The sequence below is a fragment of the Phocoena sinus genome, chromosome 2 (assembly GCF_008692025.1).
Source record: "Phocoena sinus isolate mPhoSin1 chromosome 2, mPhoSin1.pri, whole genome shotgun sequence".
Taxonomy (NCBI): domain Eukaryota; kingdom Metazoa; phylum Chordata; class Mammalia; order Artiodactyla; family Phocoenidae; genus Phocoena; species Phocoena sinus.
Window position 1 is genome coordinate 24,037,958 of NC_045764.1, and position 21,302 is coordinate 24,059,259.

The 21,302-nt window shown below is 46.1% G+C and overlaps 1 protein-coding gene across 2 annotated transcripts in view; it reads left to right on the forward strand.

Moving 5' to 3' along the window:
- The window catches only part of ITIH5 (inter-alpha-trypsin inhibitor heavy chain 5), a 74,975-nt gene that overhangs the window by 47,007 nt on the left and 6,666 nt on the right, over positions 1-21,302 (forward strand). For both annotated transcript variants that reach the window (XM_032617534.1, XM_032617542.1), the window contains exons 8-10: positions 12,924-13,092; positions 16,484-16,793; positions 17,826-18,382. In XM_032617534.1, coding sequence (XP_032473425.1) covers positions 12,924-13,092; positions 16,484-16,793; positions 17,826-18,382 — 1,036 coding nt within the window. The remainder of the gene's footprint in view (positions 1-12,923; positions 13,093-16,483; positions 16,794-17,825; positions 18,383-21,302) is intronic.

The following is a 21,302-nucleotide window of genomic DNA, read 5'->3' on the forward strand; positions in this document are numbered from 1 at the left end:
TCCTTCACTCGCTTACTTCATGCTCCAGAACCTCACTTTCCTCTTCTCTGTGCAAAATTGGGCTTCCACGCGCTATTTGGACATTCTGTGTGTAACCTTATAGACAAATGGTCTGTAAGCTCCACGGGTTTGGGAACCATCTTGGTTCTGATCATTAGAGTACACAATCCCAGCACCTAGCATGGTACCTGGCATGTAGCAGGGTAGTGATTTTTGCTGAAAAACCCACCAGAGCATAAATTATTAAATGTAACTGGCATTTTTCAAGGTAGTAGCTACAGCCCCTGAGTGACCAGCAGGTACCCAGCACACTAAGGGTTTTCCATACATTTGTTCATTTCATCCTCCAACAATCCATTGAAATAGACATGGTTATCCCTATTTTGTAGATGAGAAGGTGAGGGACAGGAAGGTGATGTAAGTGCCCTGAAATATACAAAGTTATATGTAGAAAAGTTTGGAGTCAAGCCGGGTCTACCCCACCCTGAAGCTCTTCCCCATAACATTCTTCACTGTATCATGAGGGCGTAACTTCAGGCCAGTGCTCAGGCTTTCAGGCTCTACCTGTTCTTTTTCTTTTCCTGTTTTTTTTTTTCTTTCTTTTTTTAAATTGAAGTATAGTTGATGTACAATGTTGTATTAGTTTCAGGTACAGCAAAGTGATTCAGATATAGATATTCTTTTTTTTTTTTTTTTTGCGATACGCGGGCCTCTCACTGCTGTGGCCTCTCCCGTTGCGGAGCACAGGCTCCGGACGCGCAGGCTCAGCGGCCATGGCTCACGGGCCCAGCTGCTCCGCGGCATGTGGGATCCTCCCAGACCGGGGCACGAACCCGCGTCCCCTGCATCGGCAGGCGGACTCTCAACCACTGCGCCACCAGGGAAGCCCAGATATAGATATTCTTTTTCAGATTCTTTTCCCTTGTAACAGCAGTCCCCAACCTTTTTGGCACCAGGGACCGGTTTCGTGGAAGACAATTTTTTCGTGGGCCAGGTGGGGCGGGTATGGTTCAGGCGGTAATGCGAGCCATGGGGAACGGCAGATGAAGCTTCCCTTGCTCGCCTGCCGGCACTCGCCTCCTGCTGTGCGGCCTGGCTCTTAACAGGAGACTCCCCACCCTATAAGGCGGGGGTTGGGGACCCCCACCTTATAGGTTATTACAAAATATTGAGTATGGTTCCCTGTGCTAGACAGTCGGTCCCTGTTGGTTGTCTATTTTATATACAATACCTATTCTTATGCCAAGTGAGGAGATCACTTGAATGCTGCCCATCTCAGGTGAGTGCACAGAGGTCACCTGCCCTGAGAGACTTCAACCAGCAGCGTGCTGTTGTGAGAAATGAATGGAGCTGCTGCTCTGATACACAGAATTAACTGTTAGTGTTTCCTTATTTAGCTTTAAGCCCACCTGGGGCGTGTGCAGGGATGCAAGCCGCTTTCCCTCTTATGATTTGGGTTGGACGGGCTGAGCATGAGGATGGAGACCACAGAGGTGCAGAGTGAGGAATCTCGGTACCGTGAAGTCCAGTGGTGTCCGCTGGTACATTCCTTTTAGCCGTTCTCTTCAAGAGCATGTGGATCTGCCACAGTGAGAAAGAGAGGATGCTGGAAAGACGTTAAGATGTGGAGAGAGTACCTTTGAAGTGGTGGGGATCAAAGGAGGGCAGTCTGAGTTTCACTGAGCAGCCCGGAAGAATGCTGGACAGGGCCAGCCCGGCCCAGAAGGACCTCAGGGAGGTGACCTGGTTGGAGGAGAGAGCTCCCTGCACACGTGAAGGAGCTCAGAAAGGAGGGATGCAGGCGTACAAAGGAGATCATGTCTAAGAAATCTGGAGTCTCCAGAGGTTGGCACCGTGCACCTGTCATGCAAATAAAAAATGGACAGTATAAGGTTTGGGCCCTCCTGCCTTACTTTTTCAGGCTGCAGGCCTTGTGGTGAGCCTCTGAAAGCATGACTCCAGTTAATAACACAATGTCCAGTTTCCCTCTTTCCAGTTTTCTAGGACGGGGGTCAGCAAACGTTTTCTAAAAATAACAGACCAGTGAATATCTTAAGCTTTACAGGCTGGATGGACTCTGTCGTAATGACTGAACTCTGCCGTCGTATCGCAAAGGCATCTGTTGCAACGTGCGAAGAAATGGGCTTGTCGTCTTCCCATAAAATTGTACTTATTCAAAAGAAGCAGCAGCCTGGATTCGGCCCCCAGGCCATGGTTGGCTGACCCCTGATCTAGAGTGACGGCTAATTGGTGTTGTCTAGGAATACTGTTTCAGTTGATGGCATTTATCCTCATCTCCTGAGCTGCCTTTGTCCAGACAGTGCCACTAACAGATGCATGTCTCAGAAATACATTGCAGAACAGAGGTCTGGGACTCAGGGCCATGAACAGAAGGCAGTGGGGGAAACTGGTGTCTTTGGGCTCAGACTCAGAATATGAGGAAATAAATGATGGGCAGAGGGCAAAATGTTTTTACCCTGGGCCACCAATGAAAACTTGAATTTTTTTGTTTCAAAAAAAAAAAACAAACTTGCTCTTCAACAAAGATCATATAGATAATTTTAAATAAATTGGAGGCACCTATTTAAAAAGTTTGTTGAGGCCGTTAAGATTGAGCTAAATGAGGTCATGTCTAAAAAGTTTTGAGGATCTCTGAATGAAGGTACTATGTGGCTATCGTAGGAAGGAAACATGAACAGTACAGAGCTTTGAGTACTCTTGTATTATCTGTTCAGAGTGCGGGCCTTGTGGTCAGCATCTGAAAGCATGGTCTTTGTATAACCCAAAGCCTAGCTTCCCCTTCCTGGCATCCTGACCTTGCACTTACGTCTTTCCAGTGGGGATTTCGATCAGCAGACCTTCTCTGTAAGGGGCTAGATAGGAAACTTATGCTACAAGTGACAACGAGATAAATGCTGTAAGTCAAAGAGGATTAAATGAGATAACAAATGTGGCATGATTATCAGAGTGTCAGGAAGCATTGTTATTCCTGGATTGCATCTGCTTGGTTGGCTGATGGAAAGGGGGTACAATTCCTAAGACCTGCCCAGGTCTGACATCACAGCCACCTCGTTCTCTTGCTTAGGACCCCACTATCCCTCAGGATGGCATCTTGGCTTTGAGTCCAGACTTCAGATTCTCCAAGAATGAAATACATGTGGATTATGTACTATGGGAGAGGTGCGAGGCGTGGGGATACAAAGATAAATAAGACAGAGCCTTTTCTCCCAAGAGGTCCAGAGAAGAAAAGTCATGTAGAAAATTGTATGCAAAATGCTTCCTGTGATAGAGGTACATGTAGGGTCCAGTCACGGCACGATGGAGGTGCTGATCAGTTTTTTTGAGGGGTGGAATAGGGGATAATGAATGCTTCCCAGGGGAGGGGATAGTTGAGTCTTTCAGAAGTTAATTCAGGGATGGGATGAGAAGGGAGAGGAAGAGAGAGATAACGTGCAAAAACACGGAGGCGAGAGGAAGAGTATATATAAGAAAAGCACCAGAGAAAGACAAACACTGTATGATATCACTTATACGTGGAATCTGAAAAATACAACAGACTAGTGAACGTGGCAGAAAAGAAGCAGACTCACAGAGGTAGAGAACAAACTAGAGGTTACCAGTGGGGAAAGGGAAGGGGGGCGGGGCAAGATAGGGAGGGGTAGGGGAGTAAGAGGTACAAACTGTTAGGTATAAAATAAACTAAAAGGATGTATTGTACAACACAAATATAGCCAATAATTTATAATAACTATAAATGGAGTATAACCTTTAAAAATTGTGAATCACTTTATCGTACACCTGTAGTTGATATGTTATACATCAAGTATGCTTCAATTAAAAAAAAAGCAAAAGCATCCTATTTAAGTCACTTTAATGAAAGACCTTAGAATTCTGCTGGGGAAAAGAAATATAGATAATCAGGTGTTAATCAAATCCAACATGCCACGTATTCTAGATAGTGGAAAGAATTTGGTGGAAAGGAAAGGGCTTGAGGTACTTGACAAAAGATTAATGAGGGAGGTGACCTAGGAGCTAGTCCTTGAAGGTGGCAGGAAAGGACGGAGTGAATTCTTGGTTGGGGAAAAACATGAAGAAAGCTGCGAGACGAGAGTGAATAAGTTATAGCCGTAAGTTTGTGGTAATATTTTGGATTAGATAACTTGAAAACCATCTGATTGGAGAGGCAGGGATATTGTCACAAGTCCTCAGGTGTACAGCTGAGCAAACGGAGGACACCGCAGATTCTCAGCATGGAAGGGGCACCAAGGGGCAGAGTGGTGACAGACACAGGGACACCGCCACTGTCCCAGGCTGCTGGAGGGTGACTCCACTTGCTCGATTTCCTTGTGTGTACGATCCTCATGTGCTGATGTGCTGTGTATACTTCTCTCGTAACTGTTCCACTGTTTCTCACTGACTGTGGCTTTTTCACAGCCTCCCCACATCCTTCTGTTATGTTCTTGATGTTCGCCAGGGCACATTTCTGGGTATTTAAAGCGAGTAGCCTAGGTGGACCTATGCCAGGGACACAGAAGTCATAAGAACTCATACCTAAGGGCAAGTTGGATGGGTCAGGGGGTGGTCAGAGAGTCAAACACCGCAAAACTCTGTAGACTGAAACGGGTAGGGCTCTAGAATCCAAGCATGCAGTTGGGCAATATAAACTTCAGAATCTAGACCTGGCACTGGGGACCAAGAACTCAGTCCTCTTAGTCAGTAGGTGTGTCAGAACGTGGGTGAAGGACTCCATTTACAAAGATCTGTAAACTTAGGTGAACTTTTCTGCGTTAGCATCCTCTTATCTACTTCCTGCTTGAGCAGGAAGCCATACCTGTGAATGAACACCTGGAGCCTATGACCACCTGGATAGAAGTGGTGAGGTTATATTCTTGGCCAGAGTAAGAGGGATGGCATCAGCCATGTGAGCAAATCATGATAACTACTAACCTTCCATGTGAAGAGAAGTGAAAAAGATTATCTCTTTTGAGCCTTGAGTTATTTCTACATCAAGCACGGGAAATAGATGTGCTTACTACATCATAAAGAATCAAAGAAATGTTATTGGCAAAGAGCTTTTTAGAAAAATGTACCATGACATTATTAGGTAAATACCTGATACATTTGTCAAAGCAAAGTCAAAACATTAGGTGATAGATTGTAACGTTATCCAGAGCATTCATATGAGAGTTTGCTTCTCAAGTTAGAATAATGTTATCCAAACACAAAGACTCATGAAATATCGTTATGTTTATATTGCAAAAGATGCTCTAATATCTAAACCTATTCAGACTTTTTTAATTTAGCCAGAATTTAGTTGTTAACAACTATTCTCTTTTAGAACCAGTCCTGAAGTAATACTGGAATTTAGATCTGAACTTTTACTAGAACAGTGCTTTTCTCTTGCTATGAAGGAACAACCATTTAACATTTTTACACAGATTGGGTAATCAGAACCAGAGTTATAACATAATTTAGCACAGTATTGTATTGAAAGAGCATTTGAAATTAGAATTCAAACAGTAGATGAAATTACAATAGCTTAAAATAATGTATTTTTAAATAAGGGAGCCTTATGATTTTGCTTAATTTTGAAAATATGCTCTTCATAATAGTACAGACAATGTAGAGACCAAAGAAATAGTTTTCTCCATTTACTCCTAGGTGAAATTTCAAGTTAATATTTAGCACTTGCTAAACTGTTTTAAAATATTGGAAAATATGATGACTTCTATCCCCAATTTTCCAATTATATAAAGAAACCTTCTGAGTTTCTCTAAAAGGAGCACTTTGGCCAGGAGAAAAATAGTTTTAGTTTCTTTCAACAAGATTCCTCATATTGGACAGAGACACATTTTGATGGTTTATGTTTCTTTTATTACAGTTTAAAGTTTTTATTTTTAATACAAATTATATAATGTGTTCCATTTCAGGAGCTATTTACGGCAGAGAGGAGACAGGAGGGCACCAGGCTTTGTGTTATCACTGTTTTCCTTTATGGGTTTACAACCTCTTGAACTGTGCCTATACTGTCATCAGTGGGGTAACATTTTTAATATTTCAGGTTCTTCTCTGAAACCAATCTGTTGCTAGATTCTTTGGAAAGTGTAACAATGATATAGACACAAATATAGTATGGAGAAATGGTCTTTCTCACTCAATTTATTGCCTTGCTCCTAAAATTGGGATTTTTTTTTTAAAAACCCAATTACTTGGTGGGTCAGTCTCGATACAATTTCGGAAAACTTCCCTTCAGATCATTGAAAGACCTGTAACATGTCCATGTAAGGTTGTACTGCCTTTTGCAGAATCCGTGTGAAATGCCATGGTCTTGGAATACTGCCACTGAAGCATAATTGCCACCCAGGGACTGGCGGCATCCAGCTGGCTTGTTGTGGCTGCTCTGGTCTTAGCCGTGACCTTGACTCCAGGGTGACGTGGGCTGTATGCCTGCGGAGGGCACAGAGAGAGGCCGGGATGGTGGGAATCTCCGTCCTCCTCAGTGCCGGCTTAGACAGGTGGTTTGAGGGTGCAGGGAGCACCTAATGTTGCAAACTTTGTTGGGATAACAGACTTTTTAATTTCTGTCTGTCCTTCCATTGGAAGGACTCCATTGCCAGTCGTGGGCACAGAGGGGTCCCCCTGCTGGCAATAGGAGGGACTGCAACTCACAGGAGGATGAGCTGCACACGCTTCCCTCTGGTCCCCACCCGTGTCCCTTATCTCCACCCACCTGGGAAGGGAGAAGGCCCACCTGTGCCCAGTTCCTATTTGGTGTATTCCACTCCCCAGTATTACCTCTCAGAAACTTAGGGCTGTTTGCAGGGTATGTATCTGCTGATCGTGATTCTCTCTCATGGCTTAAGCAAGACTTTTAGAAGGTCTTAGATTTCTTTTGTTTTCGATGAGAAAAATCATAGATGCTTTTCTCTCGGGTTCATCCAGAAAGAGTGTGTGGACCCAGGAAAGAGAAGAGGTCAGCTCCTCGGTAAGCATTTTAGAACAAGGCAAGTGATAGGACTGCTTCAGAGCACAGCAAGTCCGTTCTGCTGAAAAGCATGGCGTGGCTAGTATCTAGGACCCTTGAACTTGGATTTCCTCTATGATGTCACAACCCGGGGTCTGTGGTACAGAAGCCTCTTGTGTCAGAGTTAGTTGCTGGTGAGTGTGGTTTGGCGGGGACACAGAAGTGTCTGAGGAAAGCTGCGTCAGCGGGCACCCCGATGGAGTGGGCAGGCAGCTGGGTTTTCCATGGGCTCCACTGATGGGTCAGCCTGAGGGCGTGACTGCACGATGCTTGTCTCCTGGGGGATGTCTAAGAGCTGTTCACGACACAGCGGTCAGCACAGGGAGTGCTCACCCGCCCCCCCCGCCACCCAAGGCTGTGCCGAGAGCCTCCAGCTGCTCAGGCTTAGTTCTGCAGGGAGGGGGAAGGAAGGGCCATCCCTTGTCTGTAGGATGGCTTAATGCAGGGCCCAGAGCCCGCAGGACAGAGCTGCCCGCAGACACTCCCTTCCCCAGGAGCAGCCCTCGCGAAGGGCAGCGTGAGAGAAGGGTGAAAAGGGGGCTGTACCTCCCGGGGCCCAGCCCTGCGCTTTTCCACAGATACCATCAGGGAAGCCTACAGAGTTCTGCTTCCTGAAGACCCACTAGAGCAAGAGGGACCATCACCAACCATGTTGAATGAATAGAGAATCTGAAACCGAGAGCTCGTCTTTATTTATTCACATGTGCCTGAAAGAATTTAAATGGACAGAGATGAAAAGGCTTAGTGAATAATAAACCAAAGGTAGCGCTGAAATGAACTTCTAAGACAGTTTTCAAAGGAAATACTTCTTTCCCCTCCTTTCCACCCAAGGAAAGTACCTATAAGAAGAAGGATTCTGGGCTTCCCTGGTGGCTCAGTGGTTAAGAATCCGTCTGCCAGTGCTAGGGGACCCGGGTTCGAGCCCTGGTCCCGGAAGATCCCACATGTCCCCGTGCCTAGAGCCCGTGCTCCACCACAAGAGAAGCCACCACAATGAGAAGCCCGCACACTGCAACAAAGAGTAGCCCCCGCTCGCCGCAACTCGCAGCAACGAAGACCCAACACAGCCAAAAATAAAAAATACATAAGTAAATTTAGGAAAAAAAAGGAAGAAGCGTTCCTCACCATGGAATAGTTTCAGACAGGGACTCATCCCTGTTCCCTGTGATTCTATGTGGCTCAGATTAAAAGGAATCTTGTCTAAATGCTCCTTCCAGGCCAAGGTGCTTCTTTTCTATCTGAATAATAAGAAGTTTTTCCTCTATTCATTGTATCTGTGTACCCTTTGTATCTTTCTTCAGTCCAAACACAACCTGGGATGTCATAAGGAGCCCTTCTCGTTACATGTACACACTGGTCTTTGCAGATTGCCCTCTGGGACCCACAGGGAGTGGATCTGATCAATTGGTACCTTCAGGGTAGCTCAGGCCCTCAAAGCAGCTTGGCTTGTACATTCTCTGCCCTTCTGGGCTTTCTCTGATCTTTCTGGAATGCGCTTGCCCTGTTTTCTGGGCTGTACTCTTGGCAAAAGTCTGACCAGGTTTCTGTTCATCTTCAGCGTATAAACGCAGGGTGCAGAAGTATCAGCTGAAGCCCCCTCACGTTTACTCTTCTATCTGGACCCTTACCTTCCTCCTGCCTGTTCAGCCTTCTACAGAACACAGAGCTCCCCAGGCCACCCGCCATCTAAGGAGACGGTCAGAGCTCAGAAAGGGTTAATGGATGGTGGTGGCTCCAAGCACCTTCTGCCCAGGTCTCTTGGATGAGGCCTTGGAGACCAAAGGTTCTAAGGCAATTGGAAATAGAGCCACTGGGAGCCCATGGGTCTGCCTGCCCTGGTGCACGTGAGGATAAGTTACAGCTGTGGCCTTACAAGGTCATAAGAAACCCGTCGTTGCTGAGCTCAGGGGAGGAGGGTGGAGAGGCTCCAAGGACTATTCCTAAAGCAGAGCATCCATCACGATGGGGAAAAAAATCATCAAAGGAGCCAGGCCAGCCCCTCTCGAGGGCTTTAGCACTCTATTTAAGGAACCTAAGGATGCCAGCAGCTAAACAAACGGCAGCCTTCTTCTAACAAGTTTCCCCAGGTCCAGCCTGCACCCTGGGGTGCTCAGCCAGCTCTGAGCCCCAGCGGCGGGAACATTTCCAAGTGCCTGCCTTAGTGTCGGGCTCCAAACTGTGTCATCTCAGGGATGGCCACCGCTTGCTGTGGTCCCATCTGTCACCTCCCAGTTGTGGACCTTCAGACTTCCCAGCGGTCTAGACTCTTGGACTGAGAATGACGCCGAGCCCGTCTTTGCTCATGCTGGGGTTGTGTTGGCTCTGAGTGGAAGGAAGGTTGAGGGGTCAAGGTGAGGCATGCTTCCAGGAATTCCGTCAGCATCAGTGCTCAGGGCATTCCACCCACATCTGTTTATTGTCATGATCTGATCTATTTATTTTTGGCTTTAATGCTATCCATCATTCAGCTCTTGTTTCCTGCATATCATCCTTCTCAGTGCTCCCTGTCTTAGCTTCTCAAGGATAGGGGCTGTGTCTCTCTTACTTCCTCTGTATTCACGTCATAGAATTCCCTCTCTCTCTCCTTCTTTCTGTCTCAGTTACTCATTCAACAGATATTTACTGACACACTGACAGCCCACAATGCGCCAACTGTTGTATTGGGTGAGGAGGAGCAAGGGGACAGCTGTTTTGTGGAGTCTAGCGTGACAGATGGACAGTTCATTCACCATTCACTTTTTTCTGGAAAAATGTATCAAGACTCTGCCGTGTGGCCAGGCACAGCGGGGTATGACACAGGAGTGATGGAACAGAGAAAGCTCCCGCTCTCGGAGGCGTGGAGCTGAGTTCGACAGTCAAGTAAATGCACAGATATGTAATGACATGCTCTCTCTCGACGCTGTGAAGGCAGAGAAGCAGGGTGCCGGGCTTGAGAGGACAGAGAAACGAGTGAGCCCAGAACTAAAGGATGCGGAGGGGCCGGCGGTCATGCACTGTAGGGAAGAGCATTCCAGACACAGGGAACAGCAGGTGAAGAGGTCCTGAGGTGGGGAAGGGCTCGAGGAGATAATGATAATGCAGTGTGATAAATGCAGAATAGATGTGTGTGCTGAGAGAGGATCTCAGAGAATGGAGGCATTAATTTTTTGTCATTTAATCTTTTCCCCCCAGTTGCATTGAGGTACAGTTGATATTCAGCACTGTGTATGTTTAGGTGTACAGCATAATGGTTTCACTTATTGTGAAATGATTACCACAATAGGTTTAGTGAACATCCCTCATCTCATATAGATCAAAAATGCTTTTTTTTTTCCTTGTGATGATAACTCTTCAGATTTTCTCTCATAACAGCTTTTAAATATACCACACAGCAGTGTTAACTGTAGTCGTCACGTTGTACATTACATCCCCAGGACTTATTTATCTCGTAACTGGAAGTCTGGACCTTTTGACCACCTTTATCCAATTCCCTCAGCCCCCACCTGGTGCCTCTGGTAACCACAAGTCTGATGGCTTTTTCTATGAGTTTGGGTTTTGTTCTGTTTTTAGATTCCATGTGTAAGTGATATCGTATAGTATTTCTTTGTCTTTATCTGTCAGGGCCACACAGGCAGTAAGTGATGGATCCAGGGTGAACCCCAGCCCTCCTGCCCTTACAGTGAAGTGCTCTTCACCCCTGTGAAGGGTGGCAGAGGTCATGGCAATGACATGGCAATGACATTACATGGCAGTTATGTAATGAGCATCCCCTACCTCATACCTCATATGCCACGTCTCTTTCAATGTCTAGCAATAATGCTATTTAGAGAAGGCAGTGCTTACTCACAATAGCGAGTTGATTGTTTTAGAAACTCTTGTCCAGGCTCCTGGAGCTTCTCTTTTTTCTTTTTTTTTTTTTAAATTTTTATTGGTGTATAGTTGATTTACAATGTTGTGTTAGTTTTAGGTGTACAACAAAGTGTATCAGTTATACATACACATACATCTATTCTTTTTCAGATTCTTCTCCCATATAGGTTATTACAGAGTATTGAGTAGACTTCCCTGTGCTATACAGTAGGTCCTTATTAGTTATCTGTTTTATATATAGTAGTGTGTATTTGTTAATCCCAAACTCCTAATTTATCACTTCCCCCCTTTTCCCCCTTGGTAACCATAAGCTTGTTTTCTACATCTGTAACTATTTCTGTTTTGCAGGTAAGTTCATTTGTACCCTTTTTTTAGGTTCCACATATAAGCAATATCACGTGATAGTTGTCTGACTTACTTCACTCAGTATGACAGTCTCCAGGTCCATCCATGTTGCTGCAAATGGCATCATTTCATTCTTTTTTATGGCCGAGTCATATTCTATTGTACATATGTACCGCACCTTCTTTTTCCATTCCTCTGTTGGTGGACATTTAGGTTGCTTCTATGTCTTTGTTATTGTAAATTGCACTGCAGTGAACATTGCGGGGTGTGTATCTTTTCGAATTATGGTTTTCTCCAGATAATATGCCCGGGAGTGGGATTGCAGGATCACATGGTAACTCTGTTTTTAGTTTTTTAGGAACCTCCGTACTGTTCTCCATAGTGCTTGTACCAATTTACATTCCTACCAACAGTGTAAGAGGGTTCCCTTTTGTCCATACCCTCTCCAGCATTTATTGTTTGTAGATTTTTTGACGATGGCCATTCTGACTGGTGTGAGGTGATACCTTATTGTAGTTTTGATTTGCATTTCTCTAATAATTAGTGACGTTGAGAATCTTTTCATGTGCTTTTTGGTCATTTGTATGTCTTCTTTGGAAAAATGTCTATTTAGATCTTCAGCCCATTTTTTGATTGGGTTGTTTGTTTTTTGATATAGAGCCGCGTGAGCTGTTTGTATATTGTGGAGATTAATCCCTTGTTGGTTGCCTCGTTTGCAGTCCTAAAGCTTTTCTGTTTTCAGTTTCCGATGGTTTCTTTCCTCTTTCCACAAGTCACGTCTGACTTACCTGCACACCTTTCATTCGCTCAGCATCTCCGGGACCCCCCTGTGTCACCTCTCTGCTTTCCTCTAGCCGTCTCTCTGACCTCCTTTGCTTCTTTTCGGGATGCCCTCCCACGTCTCTCAAGTTACCCAGTTCCTTTGAGTCTCATCCTCAATTCCCCCTTCTCTGTGACACCTTCTCACATCACTCCAGCCTGCAGTGCTTCATTCTCTTTTAAATTCCAGTGATATTTATTATGCGTACCCTTCATCTATAACTCATGAAGTGTCCATGCGTTCGTTCATCCTCTGAACTTCTCTCTAGCGCCTCCTATGTGTCAGGAGTTCTCCTCTGCTCTGGGTGATAAGAAAATAGATGCACCTGCCTTCAGAGAGCTGACACTGGAGGAAGGGAAAGAGGCGTGAAGCAGACTATAGTCATGACGGGTAATACGCACTTTTCTCTGTGAGCATGTTGAAGACAGTGCTAGCCTACAGGAGAGAAGATGTGCGCTCTCTTCAGAGGAGCTAGAAAATGTTGCAGATAGAGAATACAGCATGTTAACTGGGTTCTGAATGACGAGGGCCTTGTCAGGTGAAACGAGGGCATGAGGCAGTAAGGAAGAACATTCCAGGTCTAGAGAATAGCAGTGGTGAAAGATACAGAAGCTTGATGGATTCCATCAAGCCTTGGTGGATTCCAGCAGACGTGATGGTTCATACATGAAACACCCATTCGTGTCTTATATAAAATTGTAACATATTAATGATGGTTTTTTTTCCAGCTAGGTGACAAAGTTCCTTGACATTTATCCGAGTCCCTTTACGTAGCAGGCACTTAATTTTAACCCTGGGATTGTCCCCGGTGTGCAGTTTCCAAGCCAGGGGACGCGTGGACTCATGCGCTCAGACGTGACTGTTTTTGCTTTTGTGTTTGCCTAGACCAAAGATGCCCTTTTCACGATTCTGCATGACCTCCGACCCCAGGACCGTTTCAATATCATTGGATTTTCCAACCGGGTCAAAGTGTGGAAGGACCATTTGGTGTCAGTTACTCCCAACAATATCAGAGACGGCAAAGTCTACATTCACCACATGTCACCGACCGGAGGTAAACGCGCATCCTGCTTTGCCCATTCGCCTCGACGGGATACGTGAGTAGCTAACCTTCTGCCCAGAGACGAGGGTTTGAAAGCTGACGCTGATCACAGGAAAGGAGATAACAGGGGAGAGCTTTCCCAGGAGCTTGTTTCTCCTCTTCCAGGCCCCAAACTAAGATGGTCAAGTAAGTTAGCGGGCGGAGGAAATACCTGATAGGTTTTGGAGCCTTTCCTGGTTTATCTCACGGATCCCAAACAATGCAGCTTTTTTTGTAAATTGTGTTTTGGGGAGGGGAATGAAAGCCAAATGGATGATTCAGTGTTTTGTGTGTTTGAATATGAGCACCTTAGGAAGCAGCAGGTGAAGCTGCCCTCCTGAGCCGTTAGATCCCTTGGACCCCAGATGGCCTGGGCGGTGCTCTGGGTGGAAAGGGGAGGACTCTGAGGTTTTGCATACTTGGCTGGGGGGTCGTGATGAGGTAAGTACGCAGACGCGGGAAAAGGTTAGAGAGTCAGAACAGCGTGTTACCAACCGTGCTGGATTTGAGTTCCTTCAACCCTGGACACAGAGCTGACTTCTGCTGTTACATCCATCACTAGGACAGTGGATGCGTGGTAGATGCTCAGTATTGGAGTGTTTATTGGACCTGAACCTGACCCTTTGACACCTTTCTTAAAGGCCCCTGTAGAGACACCATCTCCTGGGTGTCTCAGATAATTCTGCTTTGGATACCTGGAAACATAGAAAACACCCATTTCTGTCCATCCTCTTCCATCTGAGTTTCTCATTGCTCATATATTTGTTATTTTCCATCCAAGGCAAAGTTCTGGTTTCCCAAATGAACTTCATTTGGAACTTGATCTTGTTTGGTTGGAATTTCGATTTACAGATGGGATTTCCTACCAGTCTCTACAGCAACACGATCCAGTTAATGTTTTACTGGTTGATAGGAGAAATGAAAGGTTATATTTAATATTATAGTGATGATCTACAGCAGGAAGTTGACAAGATGGTCAAGTCTTTGAGGGAAGAAACTCTCCTTCATCTTTGTTTAGCCCCTGTTTCCTGTCATAGCTCCCGACCTACAGTGCATACTCAAAGAATATGCATTAAAATTATTTGAATGTTCTGCTTGCTATGAGAATCCTTTGTGTGTGGGAGGTGGAGATAAAGCTTTAGAAAACAGTTGTGTGTATTTTGGAATCTAAACCATAGAAACCTTATTGGTTTCCTTTATTTTTTCTTGGTACTTCATTGTCCCAGCCTCTGCAGGTGAACAGAAAATTAAATCTACTTCTCTCAGAAAAGTGTCATTTCAGGAGATGAGCATAGATTCTGAAGCAAGACTGTCTGGATTTGAATCCAGCTCTACCAGCTATGAGTCATTTAACCTCCCTATACTTCAGTTTCCTCATCTGTAAAGTGAGGATAATAACGGACTTGTTATTAGGATGAGATGAGTTAAAATATTTAAAGTACTTAGAACAGTGGCTGCACATAGGAAGTCCTCTCTAGGTGTCAGATATGGCCATTTTACCCAAGTGATCCCTCTTGCTGGTGCACTTGGGTCCTTTGATGACCCTGGGGGAGCTCTCGGCGGAATGGTTGTGTCAGCTCCCTGGGGAGAAAGCCCCCCTGCCGTTGTTAAGCGTGCGGGAGATGCCCCAACTTAACGGACGTTCAGTACCAAGCCGTGCTGTGCTTTGGTGTCTCGTGTAAGAAAAGCTAAGTGTGTCCTTTGCCTGGGCTCTCCTGGGATTTAAAATGCAGTGAGAGGGCTTCCCTGGTGGTGCAGTGGTTGAGAGTCCGCCTGCCGATGCAGGGGACACGGGTTCGTGCCCTGGTCCGGGAAGACCGCACATGCCGCGGAGCGGCTGGGCCCGTGAGCCATGGCCGCTGAGCCTGCGCGTCGGGAGCCTGTGCTCTGCAACGGGAGAGGCCACAACAGTGAGAGGCCCGCGTACCGCAAAAAAAAAAAAAAAAAAAAAAAAAAAAATGCAGTGAGAGATTTGGCATCATTGTTACGTTCTAGGTTAAAGAGAAAATAAACACCTGCATTTTGGTTCATGCCCACATATCCAGAGGCAGCGTGAAACTAGGCTGGGCATTCAGAAAGGCAAGTGAGTGAACCCAAAGAAACGTTAAATACTGTTTCAGCTGTAACTTTCCCTTACGTTCGGGCCATGTGTACATCTTAGAACGAATTATCAATGTGTTTGCACAGTCACAGTCATATGTATTTTAGCCAGAAATTCTGGAGGATGTGAAGCAGTGGGGAAAATTGTCTGGTTCACTCAACTATGGTACATTTTGCGGGGAGATAAAAATCACTCCAGTCAGGGGGATGGATTGTGGTGATGGGTACACAACTTCATAAATTTACTAAAAATCATTAATTGTGTGCTTAAAATGGGTGACATTTTTGGGACTTCCCTGGTGGTCCAGTGGTTAAGAATCCACACTTCCTGTGCAGGGGGCATGGGATGGATCTCTGGTTGGGGAACTAAGATCCTGCATACCTGTGCAGCTTGGCAAAAAAAGAAAAAAATCCCTAGCGACCAAAATGCTAGGATTTTCTGACCCCAGTGGAGTCAGAAAAAGGAAGTACGTATTCACGGCTGCGGTAAGAACTCTCAGTTTTTCTTGGCGATGGTAGAACAGCAGCAGCAGAGTTGAATGAAATTCTCAGCTCATCCAGAAACCTCACGTTAGTTGGCAGTTTTGACTTCCACCAGCCATCCGTCTCTCCATCCCCCAAGCAAAATACCTGTCCAGCACCTCCCACAGACACTGTCCCCTGACTTTAATCAGAGCTGCGATGACAAGCGTGTCTGAATTAGAAACGGCAGGGGTAGGAGGTGTAAACTTGAAAGCCTTCACTTGGTGGGGTCCTAACAAGCAGGGGTGATCCTGAAGGGGCAGGAAGCAGGAAAGACGACAGCAATAAAAAAAGAAAAAAGTGAGTGCTTTAATCAGCATCCTCCAGCCCCAGGACACAAGTGCGGTCACCGCGACGGTCTCCGCGTCGCCACCTCCTCGTCCTGTGCCATTCCCTTCCCTCTGGGGCGCTTGCTTTCTCTGAATTCCTGCGCCCAGCACCCTCCTTCCCTTTCCAAAGTGATTCTCCAAAAAGGAGGTAGAAACCGTTCACGCTAAGGGAGTGGAGACACCTAAGCTGAGGTGCCATCAGACACCTTCAGGACAAGGTTATATAATTCTCTGCTGTTCCTAGTCATTTGCCAAGTTTCTAGCAGTCTTTGTGACATGGAGTCACCCCAGGAATGCAGGTGGCTGCTTTCCCCATGCGCCACTGCTGCAGGTGCCCGCTAGGGGCCCGAGAAGGTGTGTCCAGGTAGAGGAGGTGGCGAGGCTCCTCAGGTGTCCTGTTCTATGTCCTGCAGGCACGGATATTAACGGGGCCCTGCAGAGGGGCATCAGGCTTCTCAACGACTTCGTGGCCCACAACGACATCGAGGATCGCAGCGTGTCCCTGGTCATCTTCCTGACAGACGGGAAGCCCACCGCCGGGGAGACCCACACCCCGAAGATCCTCAACAACACCAGGGAGGCCGCTCGGGGCCGGGTCTGCATCTTCACCGTGGGCATCGGGGCCGATGTGGACTTCAAGCTGCTGGAGATGCTGTCCCTGGAGAACTGTGGGCTCACACGGCACGTCCACGAGGACCATGACGCCCGCGCCCAGCTCATCGGGTCCGTGGGTCTGTCTGTGTCCTCGGGGCGGGGGGCAGGCTCAGCGGGACGTGAGGACGTGAGGACGGACCCCGAGTCTGATCGTCACTTCTTTCATGGGAGACATCACCATGGGTCTTGAAACTGGGTGGATCTGGGTTCACGTTCTGGTCCTGCCTTGTGACGTGAGGCTTTAAGACTGTCTGTGCCTCGGTCTCCCCAACTGTGAAGTGAGGATTCTGGTCAGATGATAGAATTTAAGGAGAAAACCTACGTGAAATATTGGCAGGGCGGCTTTCACAGGTTAGGTGTTCTGTCAGCTCTTATGGTTATAACTGTCTTCCTGACACTTCAGAGCACTTCCTCATCTCAAGACGCACCTCAGAGATACTGCAGGTCAGTTCCAGACCACAGCGATAAAGCAAATATTGCAATAAAGCGAGTCCTACAGGTGGATTGCTTTAACAGCGCACGTAAAAGTTAGGTTTACATCACACTGTAGTCTATTAAGCATGCAGTAGTGTCATGTACATACCTTAACTGAAAAATACTTTATTGCTAAAAAATGCTATCATCTGACAATGCAGGATTGCCACAAACCTTCATTTTGCGAAAAAATGCTAGGTCTTTGAAGTGCACTAAAACAATTTATGCCTGTGTTTACTCTAATTCCACCCTGAGAGGGAGGTGGGATAGGTAGCGTCAGCTCCACCTTGCCTGCTAGTTACAATGATCGTGTTTTTACGTTGAAGCACAATGGCCAGTTGAAAGTGGTCGCTGACTGTGCTATGTTCTGGGGTGAAGAGGAAACCAGAATTTAAGTCTGGCAAACGGCAAGGGAGCTTGTGAGATAGTGAGTTCTCCGTCACCAGTGGTGTTTGAGCTACGGCTGCATGGCCTCCTGTCTGAGATGTTCTGCTGGGTGGAATGTTGGACTTGGTTGCTTCTAAGATCAGATCCGCCCCCCCAAGACAGCCTGTGATTTCCTCTGGGACGTGACCTGCCTGCAGCTAGTGCAGGCCCCGATTCTCCCTCTCTGTTCCTCCTCTCCAGGTTCTACGATGAGATCAGGACCCCGCTCCTCTCGGACATCCGCGTGGATTATCCACCCGGCTTGGTAGAGCATGCCACCAGGACCCTGTTCCCCAACTACTTCAATGGCTCTGAGATCATCATCGCGGGGAAGCTGGTGGACAAGGAGATGGACCGCTTGCACGTGGAGGTCACGGCCAGCAACAGTAAGAAGTTTGTCGTACTCAAGAAGGACGTGCCTGTGGAACCCCGGAGGATGGGGAACGACGTCCCGGGGAGCCCCAGGCCCAAGGGGGGTGGCCAGGAGCACCCGAACCACCTGGAGCGTCTCTGGAGCTACCTGACCCTGAAGGAGCTGCTGAGTTCCTGGCTGCAGAGTGATGAGCAGCCCGAGAGGGAGCGGCTGAGGCAGGAGGTACAGGCTCTGGCCATGAACCATCACTTCCTCGCTCCGTTCACCTCCATGACGCTCAAGTCAGCACCGCGGACAGAGACCCCGGAGGACGCCTACGGCACGTCGGCGGCCACAGGGCCCGAAACGGTGATGCAGAGCCTGAGGGGCGCCCACCTGCAGCCAGGTAGGGGCACTCTCGGGATGGCCCTTCTGGCTCCTTTTCAGGCCAAGGTCGTCTGTTTTATTTTCTCGTATTATAACTCTTATAAACAATGTTCTCTACCTGCAGCTCCTAGCCTTCAAAGAGTGGCTTAGCTTATGTTTGTGTTGTTATAAACCATGGATCTCTATAGAGAAATTCGAGAAAGTAAAGCCAGTCTATCGATAAATCATCAATATTGAGTGCCTCCCGTGAACCAGGCATTATTGGAGGCACAGGGATGAACAGACAAGTAAACAAATACTCATTTTTAAATGCTTTTCTATATTTTAAGTACTTCAATTATGTCATTTTATGCATACGCTTGACATTATTTTCCTGAGAAAACAAAATATTTTATAGAGAAAATGAAATGAAATTTTATTTTATATTTTATTTACTCATAGTTTATTAATTTTACTTATAATTTTCTAAATTAAAGTTTTATTTTTTAAATTTTAATGATTTTGTTTAGAATTAAATAAAATAATAAAATTTTATTTTATTATAGGTCTTATTATATAGGAGGAACTAAGTTCTGGATTCTCAGGAGAATCCAGAGTTTAAACAGAAATTCTTATTATCTGTCTCAGTGCCATTTGTCAGGGGGAAATTAGTAGCACCAGGAATGGGAAAAGGACAGGAAAAGTAATTCAACCAAAGCAGAGGGTTATATTCTCAGTAAAATCTGTTTATGGAAAACAGCACTTTTTTATGTGTGACATTTTTCTTAACTTCCTGTCAGGTGCACACGTCCTAAGGTGAGGGAACTGACATTAACCCTGGGCCTCATTTGATCCTCATATCCTCAACTCTGAGAATCACCTGGGCATGGTAGGGAGAGCATACGGTTAGGATCCAGACAGAGTTTCAGATCACGGCTCCTCCTAGCCAGCTGTGTGGCTTGGGGCAGGTTTCTGAACGTCTCTGAGCTTCCATTCCCTCACCTGTAAAATGTAGATAGTAATATCTTCCCTGAAAGATTGTTGCAAGGATTAAATGTGTAGAGGCCTTGGTATATAATAAGTGCTCTACACGTGTGAGATACCCTTTCCCATGAGGAGTGTAGAACTAGAAATTTATTGAAAAATTCAGACCTGACGTAGGGGTGAAAAATGATATGTTGCCTTTTTAGAAAGAGTGGAACTCGTCTTGGCAGAACTAGTACAATATTTGTTCTGACGAAAAGGATGAAAAGTAAGTTGCGTGATGTTGTTAGGTCATGCTACGAGATCCATGCCACATCCAGGGAAGATGGCTTTTTGAGTAACATCGTGATTCAGTGTCAGCAACTCAAATCTCAGCAGCTTCAGGAGACAGCAGACTCAAATGACGCGAGATCAGAGGGCCAAGAACACAGATGAGGGAATAACTGGCTGATCGCTCAGAAGGCTTGTTAGACATAAGATTTCCCTGAAGATGATTTTTTAGTTTTAATTTTATGATTTTTTTGAGTGTCTGTGACAATTTAAGCCTCCTCAAAGCAGCCATTCAGACTGAGATGTCATTCCGCCTTCGTGGTCGGCCTGATTCTGTCTGTGTCTGGCTGACCAGGGACCAGTTGGAGAAGGGGGCGCTTAAAAAACATTGAGGGCTTCCCTGGTGGTGCAGTGGTTGGGAGTCCACCTGCCGATGCAGGGGACACGGGTTCGTGCCCCGGTCTGGGAAGATCCCACATGCCGCGGAGCGACTGGGCCCGTGAGCCACGGCCGCTGAGGCTGCGCGTCCGGAGCCTGTGCTCCCCAACGGGAGAGGCCACAACAGTGAGAGGCCCGCGTACCGCAAAAAAACAAAACAAAAAACATTGAGATACTGTGATCTTCATTTTCTGGGGGGGGCAAAAATCGGTTAAGAGGAGCAAAATCTTAATATAGACAATTTGAAATAAGGTATTTATTGACAGAAAGTAATTTACTTTTAGGTTATTCTTTTTTTTTTTTTTTTTTTTTGCGAAACGCGGGCCTCTCACTGCTGTGGCCTCTCCCGTTGTGGAGCACAGGCTCCGGACGCGCAGGCTCAGCGGCCATGGCTCACGGGCCCAGCCGCTGCCGCGGCATGTGGGATCTTCCCGGACCGGGACACGAACCCATGTCCCCTGCATCGGCAGGCGGACTCCCAACCACTGCGCCACCAGGGAAGCCCAGGTTATTCTTTAATGGAGTGTTTATTTTTGCCTGCTGCTTTGTGAATTGTACTTACACACATGGCTATAGACCTGGATTATCGCGTTATCTTTTTCTTTTACATTCTTGTATATCTTTGGTTGTTTTAAATTGCTATTTTGCAAATAACGTAACATTTCCCATCATAACCATTTTTTCCATTCTTTCTTTTTAACTGAAGTATACTTGCTTTACAGTGTTGCATTAATTTTTGCTGTACAGAAAGTGATTCAGTTATATTCTTTTTTTGTAATATTCTTTCCCGTTATGGTTTATTAGAGAATACTGAATATAGTTCTCTGTGCTATACAGTAGGGCTTTGTTGTTTATCCATTCTCTATATACAAGCTTACATCTGCTAACCTCAACCTCCCACTCCATCCCTCCCCCAACCCCCTCCCCCCTGGCAACCACCAGTCAGTTCTCTATATCGTAACCATTTTTAAGTGTGTAGTTCAGTAGTGTCAAGTATATTCCCATCGTAACCATTTTTACGTGTACAGTTCAGTAGTGTCAAATATATTCCCACCGTTATGAAACAGATCTCCAGAACTTTTTCATCTTGCAAACCTGGAACTCTGTCCCTATTAAACAACTTTGCTTTCCCCCCTCCCCCCATAACTATACCTTAAGAATGATAGACTATTTTCTCCTATTATATACACAGAAATCACAGACAAGAAGAATATTATCTAATTTATAGAGGAATAAAATAGTTACGCCTCGTCGTTTACACCTTCACT